The following is a 7,442-nucleotide window of genomic DNA, read 5'->3' as shown; positions in this document are numbered from 1 at the left end:
ACATTGAAACTAAACAGCATGAAATTGGGGGACAGTGGGGGAGTGTAATCTGTTACAGGAGCTTGCAGTAGGAAAACACAGTGAGTTTGTCACTAGTAGAAATAGTCCTAATGTAAATGGTGTTCTTAATCCAAGATCCTACTTGTGAAGCTTTTCTCCTAGCAGTAGCATCTTTTCAGTCTTGACCAATAGCTGATTTTATGGTTCGGGGGGAAGATATGAGATGATGGAGGATTGAAGAGGAACAAACTTGTAAATCAGTAAGACAGATGTATTCTGACCATTTCCTAAAGCATCACCTATCAGGGTACACCAGTCTGGGGATAAAGAAGAGAGATTTATTTCACCACACTCTTCACTTGTTCTAAAGCTTCTTTAGAAGCTCCTGTTTTCCATGACCAGGGATGGTGCCCCTTAATTTTCTGAAATGGAATAAGCAAATGTATTTGAAGCCAATAGGCATTATGTAGTTAAGGTGCCTGCAAGCACTGGAATTTGCAGTTAAAAGGAAAATTTCCAAGCATAAGCAGTAAACAAATGTCATGCTTTGTACGCATAGTGCAGCTTGCTTTCTTAAAAGCTGTTGTAGAATTAGTCTAATGCTTACAAATATGTTAATGCTACCATCTTTATGAAGACATTCTATGTGTTTTAAAGTCAGTAAATAGCAAGGTGGCAGTCACTTGGGGGAAATATTTTACACAACTTTATGCTGTTCCCATCCTTTAGCATCTTAATACATTCCCTTATTTTCTTAATCTTACTGTCAGCTTTATTTTATTGCTGTCCTAAAAAAGGGAATGCTGGTTAATTTTGATGTGTATCCCTGGAGAACTTACACGTCTTTCAAGGCTTCAGTTTGGATGAGAGTCTCATTTTACTTAAGCCTTTATTCAGATGTTTCCTTTAAAAGCAGCTGTCTTCATGTTTCTGGTGTCTTCTCAGAATGACTGTGTCTTTAAATGAAGTTACTTGGAATCATAGTTCTGCCCCAGAAAGCTTGTAAAAAGTTGTTTGAGTTTCAAGTCAAGCGATGTTCTCATTAGAAATACGTCTGAGATTTGAAGGGCATCCGGATTTCATCACTGAGCCCAGTCAGAGGTGAACATACCTGCTGAAACCATTGCACAACTTCCACTGTGAGGGGGTTCATTTGTCAGTGTATTTGACAGCACGTCACATGCAAGTCTTCAGACAGGCCGTGCCATCTTCAGATTGCGCCAGAGATTTAGCAATGCAGAGAAGGCTGATAGGCTTCCAGTTGAAACAGTAGTAACCCTAGAGATTGCTGGTGCTTACTGATAAAAAGGTCAGAAATAAGCCTAATTTCTTTGGTAAATTGGCAGAAATTCACAGAACCAAATAACACCAGTAGCCTTGCAAACTGTATTACTGAATGGCAACAAGTCATTTGTGCTGTAGTGTGACTAACTTAAAAACGAGTTCTACTGTGTCAGAATTGAGGACAAAGAGGGTTGGAGCAGCTATTTTATAATTTACAAGTCTGCAATAATGAGATGTCCCATCCTCTGGAATTCTTGTACTGTTACACACTGAGGTTGTCAGTGCACTTTAATTTTCTCAATAGCAGCTGAAATAAAGTGCCCCTGGAGAGTGTACGGTGCTGCGCTTCTGTGGAGAAGCACTAATGTAAACTGTGGGCAGTCTTGACTTGACAGCTGTGCTGACAAACCCAAAAAAAGATGCTTTTTGCACTAGACAGATGTCGAAGTGTTGGAAATGTTCCAGTGAGAAGCAGAAAAGCTTTATTCTTCCAGTATTTTCGTGTCACATGAAGTATGGTTTAAATGAAAGGAATGTTTTCTGATGGGGAATGTTATTGCAGAGCTTTTTAGCATGCAGAGGATTAACTTGCTAATCACCTCTCTGAGTAACTAGATTCTACCAGTTGTACAGGAAAATTCTTGATGTTGTGAATAGCGAGGCATAGTGATTAAGGAAACTAGTTATTATTTTAACTTCATTTGATATATTTGCATAGTGCAACTAGTGCCAGAATGTCTCCTGCATTTGCATGTCTTTTGTTAGAATATTTATCAAATATAGACATGGCATTCATCAATAATTTTTCGAGACATTGTCAAGTATCTCATGCAAATGAAAACCAACATGAGGATCAGATTGTAATTAAGTATATGGAATATAGAAGGCAGCTCTTTGTAACGGGAATTGTATCTGGTATACGCTGTGGAGTTTTGTCCTGGAAATTTTAGTTACCAGTATTAATAATTCAGTAAGTGCTGAAACTTGCAAGCAGATTCTTCTTTTGACTCAAAATTATAAAGTTGGTTTTAGAAACCCTTTTCCTTTTTTTAGGAAATGAATAGGACACATGATGTTTCATAGTATCTTCCATCTTCTGTATTTGAATTCTTCATAAACCCCTTCATTCTGTTAAAATTCACTTGGGTAGTGAGGAGGGTGTTTGTAGCAGGTGGGAAGAAGCAATAAACATATAATCCCATGCTCTTTTAGAGAGCATGATCGAGGATGGCTTATGCCTTGTATTGGTATGGCACTGTAAGGCATGCTTTGGGAGACAATTGCAGTATTAGGAATGTTGTATTCTAAAAACAGAGTCGTGGACACCAAGTCAACTGTGTGAATGTAAAAGAGGGACTAAGGGTTATGGCTGATGATATTCCACATGTTCCTACTTAGTGCTTTATTGATGGGCACAGATTTTGCTTGTACTTCTTGAAGAGGTTCATGCTTGGAGAATGATTTCGCTTTTGCTCACTCGTGGTTAAGCATCTCATCTTAACTGAAGCTTCGTTAGCAACCTGCTTCTCCCACCGGTTTAAGGATAACGGTGAAGGCTGTAGTAAAGCTTAAACATGCCAAAATTCCGTGCCATATTTCACTACACTGGATAAAGGGTTTGTTTTCTCTGTTTTAGGTACTATTCCACTCATCAAGATGGAAAGCTCAGATTCCAGTGATAAAGGGAATATCGATCAATCGGAAGCACAACGTCAAAGTCAGCTGGATCGGTTAGATCGAGAAGAAGCTTTCTATCAGTTTGTAAACAACCTGAGTGAAGAGGACTACAGGCTTATGAGAGACAACAATTTGCTAGGAACACCAGGTAGGTAATGCCTGAGTGTGTACATCTTGCTAGGGTTGCTTGTAGGCGATTTGTGTCATTTTCTGTTCTCCTGAAACTGTTTCACCCATTTAATTTGTTTGTGCTGCAGTTTGTGTTCCATGGTAGGAAGTAGCTTCTTGCTGATTTGTGCATATTCAAATGATTGGTCCCCTGACTATTGGAGAGGTAGGCAGGATGATGTGGGTTCATCAGATACAAAAGCCTAGTGGTTACACAACTTGGTGGGAGCACCCAGAGTTGTTCCAGTTATGGACCCTTAGACATTTTTGATTGAAAAATAATCTCCCATAAGCATCTATGTAAAAGTTTTGTGCTGGTGAGTGAAGAGTTTGTAACTAGGGTAAGTAGTCTGGTGTGAGATTCTGCATGGGCATTTTAATGTCAGTTTTCAATTGACTTGCTACTTTAAATTGACCCTTTATAGGCTGATACCCAATTCAACCGAGTTCTAACTTGAAACGTGACTTCAACTGATTTAAACCATCTTTCATGCTTGTGATGGTGTTATTTTAAATATTTTACTCTGGACAGCCATTTAATTGGTATAGGATGACAAAAATTGCTAACAAGTTGTAGAGGTTACAGAACCAGAAAGCACATCTGTCTTGAATAGGTTGAAACTGTTGGATCTTTCCACTTCAGCAAAACTTACTTGGGACAGTGGTGCTGAAGTGTCTGAACTTCCCCTTAGCAACCTGCTTGGCAGTCTCATTATGGCAGGATTTAATTAGAAAAAAAGACAAGCAGTGGCTTGTACCTTCTTTAGAAGCTTTTGATAATGCTTGCCATACATATGATTTGGAAATATTTTTGGAAAATTTTGCTTATTTTCTAAGGTGAAATTACTGAAGAAGAGTTGCTGAGAAGGCTACACCAAGTTAAAGAAGGTCCACCACAGCAAAACAGTGATGAGAATAGAGGTATATACAGTATTTGTGAAAACTCTTAACTTTAGCACCCCATACGGACCTTAACTTGAGTGCAGGAGTGGAACAAGTTAAGCCTAGGCAGGTGCAAGGTGAGCTGTGTTTTGAAACTAAGTGAACGTTATGTCTGATACCTGCTGCAGAGGTCAGTTTGGGACAGATTTCACTCATAACGCATCTGTTACTGGTATCAAAGTTTGATTTAGGTTTGTTTATTTTTCTTTTATTTTTCCTTTTTTGTTTTCAAAGGTTGCCTTCCTGTGTGCTCCCTTCTGGGATGCTTTTTGGCAATCCCTCTCTTTTTATTCACCGTTCTTCCCTTCCAAAGATGATGCATTGCTTTTGTTATCACTCTTCTATGGAGATTGGTGGAGGACACTTGGAGCTTACCACTGGGGTTCATTCTTTAGTGAGATAGATTTGCTATAAAGCTATTCTTCAAGTGAAGGGTCAGGACAAACTTAATTCTCTGTTCAGCGGTCGATAGATCACCTAATTGTCTGGAAAGGAAAACACAGAATATTGATGTGTTATGACACCTGAAATGTGACTTTCACATTTAATGATAGACGATGTGTTACTTTGATGACTTGTTTGCTATGTGATGGCTGCAGCCTATATGTACTTACTAGAAAAATGTCCACTCCTGCTCCCTTAAAAGAGCTCTGGTAGCTAAGAATTGGGATGCTACGTGTGAAACCACAATAGCACTTGATAGGATTAAGCACTTCTAAATTGTCACTTGTTAAACTAAGCAGTTATGTTCTTGGAAAAGAGCGCTCCAAAATTAGCTCAGTACTCTAATGTTGGTAGTTCCCTGTCTTTTTCACAGGTGCAGAGTCCGCAGAAGATGTTTCAAATGGAGATTCTATAATAGACTGGCTTAATTCAGTCCGACAGACTGGAAACACAACACGGAGTGGGCAACGAGGAAACCAGTCTTGGAGAGCAGTGAGCCGGACTAACCCAAATAGTGGTGACTTCAGATTCAGTTTGGAAATAAATGTCAACCGTAATAATGGGAACACAACTCCAGAAACTGAGAATGAGCCATCTGTAGAGCCTTCCAGTGGGGAGGATCTGGAAAACAGCCAAAGTGACTCTGAAATTCCAAGGTCCGAATCGCCATCTGTGAGGCAGCCTGGATCAGAAAGGAGCACTTCAGAGGAGCTAACAACTGAGGAAGCTTCCCCTCCTAGAGGGCAGAGGAGAGCAAGAAGCAGGAGTCCAGAACAGCGGAGAACGCGGGCTAGGACTGATAGAAGTAGGTCACCTATTAATCCGGTGAGTGAGACTCCTCGCAGGTCTCATCACAATACATCATCTCAAACGCTTGACCACTCCTCAGTGAATGAAGTCGAGGGAAGCTCTAGAACTAGGCAGCATGTGACATTAAGGCAGCATACAGTGGGGACTGAGATGCCAAGTGAAAACGCAGTTCTGTTTTCAACCCCTGAACCAAGACCTGTGCCTCAAGCAGCAGGGTCTTCAGAAACTAACGGTACCAGTGAGTCCGCAACTCCTGGGCAGAGGCCTCCTACCATAGTGCTTGATCTTCAGGTGAGAAGAGTTCGTCCAGGAGAGTATCGGCAAAGAGACAGCATCGCCAACAGAACTCGGTCCAGGTCCCAGACCCCCAACAACACCGTCACCTACGAAAGTGAACGGGGAGGGTTTAGGCGCACATTTTCACGTTCAGAACGGGCTGGAGTGAGAACTTACGTCAGCACCATTAGGATTCCGATCCGTAGGATCTTAAACACAGGCTTGAGTGAGACTACATCAGTTGCTATTCAGACTATGCTGAGGCAGATAATGACAGGCTTCGGAGAGCTGAGTTACTTTATGTATAGTGATAGCGATGCAGATCCTAGTGGCCCAACTCCAAATCAGAACGTGGATGCTTCTGAGCCACAGAATGGAGGTGGTGGTGCTTCAGGCAATGAAAGTACAGATGTTAGCTCAGGGGAGGTGTATGAAGGTGGCAATGAAGGTGGTTCAACATCTGGTGCCAGACGGGAAGGTCGGAATACGAGGGGCTCGGTCACATTTGAAGAAAGTGGTTCTCTACCATTCCTTAGCCTAGCACAGTTTTTCCTACTAAATGAAGATGATGATGACCAACCAAGAGGACTCACCAAAGAACAAATTGACAACCTAGCAATGAGGAATTTTGGTGAGAGTGATGCTCTGAAAACCTGTAGTGTGTGTATTACCGAGTACACGGAAGGCAACAAGCTCCGGAAGCTGCCTTGTTCACACGAGTACCACGTCCACTGCATTGATCGCTGGTTATCAGAGAATTCCACTTGTCCCATTTGTCGCAGAGCAGTCTTAGCTTCTGGTAACAGAGAGAGTGTTGTCTAAATGAGATCTGGATTTATGGCCAAGCAGCTAGTGTGATAGTGATGGGCAAAGAAGTCACTTCCTTTATGGCCACTTTTTGAGTGGTACCTCAATGTATAGTAATGACTTGGAGTGAATCTTCCCTCATGAAAGCATTTTCTCTGAATTCAAGCTTTTAAAATTGGGAAAAATTTCTTTAATTAGAGTTTTCAAGATTTAGTCAGTTTGGGTGTTAAATTTCACTTGTCCAAAGACATCTACTCACTTAAACATACTTTTTTTTTTTGTGTGAAGAGTATTAAGTTCTTTCCCCACCCAGCCCCTGCCATCCCAGTCCAATAAACGTTATGTCCTCAAGATTGTGCTTATGAGGAGTTCTTTGAGGAGTCATCCCAGCTAAATGTACGTGAGCCAAGGAGGAGTTTTTGCGAGAAATCCAACTATCTGAAAGAATAACATGAACTTAATTGCACACTTGAACCTACCTTTAATTTTCATCCTGGGTTGATATTGGACATGTCTGTGTAAATAACACTAATGTTAGCCCTTTCCCCATCACTATGGCACGCTGTAGGATGAGCTGTTAGCTTAACTGGGATATTTATCTTGTTGTGGAAATATAAGAATTGCCTATGCTTGTTTAAATAAAGAAGAAAAAAATCTGTTTTAAAATTGTAAAGCTTTTTTGTAGAAGCTCAGTACTTTTCCAATGCACTGTTGTACTAACGCATTAAGAATTAAAATTGTACCATGCTTAGAAATCAAGAATGCTTTTCATACAAAACCCACCACACAGAGAGCAAACTAAATACAAGAGAGCTGCTTTTGTAACCGTGTACCTGTCAAGAGCAGTGCATATCTGTACTATTTATGTGAACAGCTACTGTAATATAAACCCAGTTGAATTAGACATCTTAATTGCATTTAAAAAAAAAAAAGGAAATTAAATGTTATAATTGCAGTGTTTTGGCTTGGTAATGCCACCAGAAAAGGAACTGTTCTAGTGGCTGGTTATTTCTTGGTATGGTTGCTGATACATG

The 7,442-nt window shown here is 40.5% G+C and overlaps 1 protein-coding gene across 1 annotated transcript; it reads left to right on the top strand.

Moving 5' to 3' along the window:
- The first annotated feature begins 2,930 nt into the window (after positions 1 to 2,930).
- On the top strand, positions 2,931 to 6,759 carry RLIM (ring finger protein, LIM domain interacting). The gene is made up of 3 exons (XM_010022375.1): positions 2,931 to 3,109; positions 3,967 to 4,050; positions 4,889 to 6,759. Exons 1-3 carry the CDS (start codon positions 2,941 to 2,943, stop codon positions 6,421 to 6,423), a joined length of 1,788 nt encoding a protein of 595 aa, XP_010020677.1. The 5' UTR covers positions 2,931 to 2,940; the 3' UTR covers positions 6,424 to 6,759.
- The last annotated feature ends 683 nt before the right edge of the window (positions 6,760 to 7,442 follow it).

Source organism: Nestor notabilis, unplaced genomic scaffold (assembly GCF_000696875.1).
Source record: "Nestor notabilis isolate BGI_N333 unplaced genomic scaffold, ASM69687v1 scaffold18819, whole genome shotgun sequence".
NCBI lineage: Eukaryota > Metazoa > Chordata > Aves > Psittaciformes > Psittacidae > Nestor > Nestor notabilis.
This window is presented reverse-complemented; position numbering and strand designations above follow the sequence as displayed.

Bases quoted from the DNA above. Each gene is read 5' to 3' on its own strand.
- RLIM (XM_010022375.1), top strand. From the start codon at position 2,941: ATGGAAAGCTCAGATTCCAGTGATAAAGGGAATATCGATCAATCGGAA. The intron at 3,110-3,966 runs GTAGGTAATGCC...TTATTTTCTAAG, and splicing joins CAATTTGCTAGGAACACCAG to GTGAAATTACTGAAGAAGAG. The intron at 4,051-4,888 runs GTATATACAGTA...TCTTTTTCACAG, and splicing joins AAACAGTGATGAGAATAGAG to GTGCAGAGTCCGCAGAAGAT.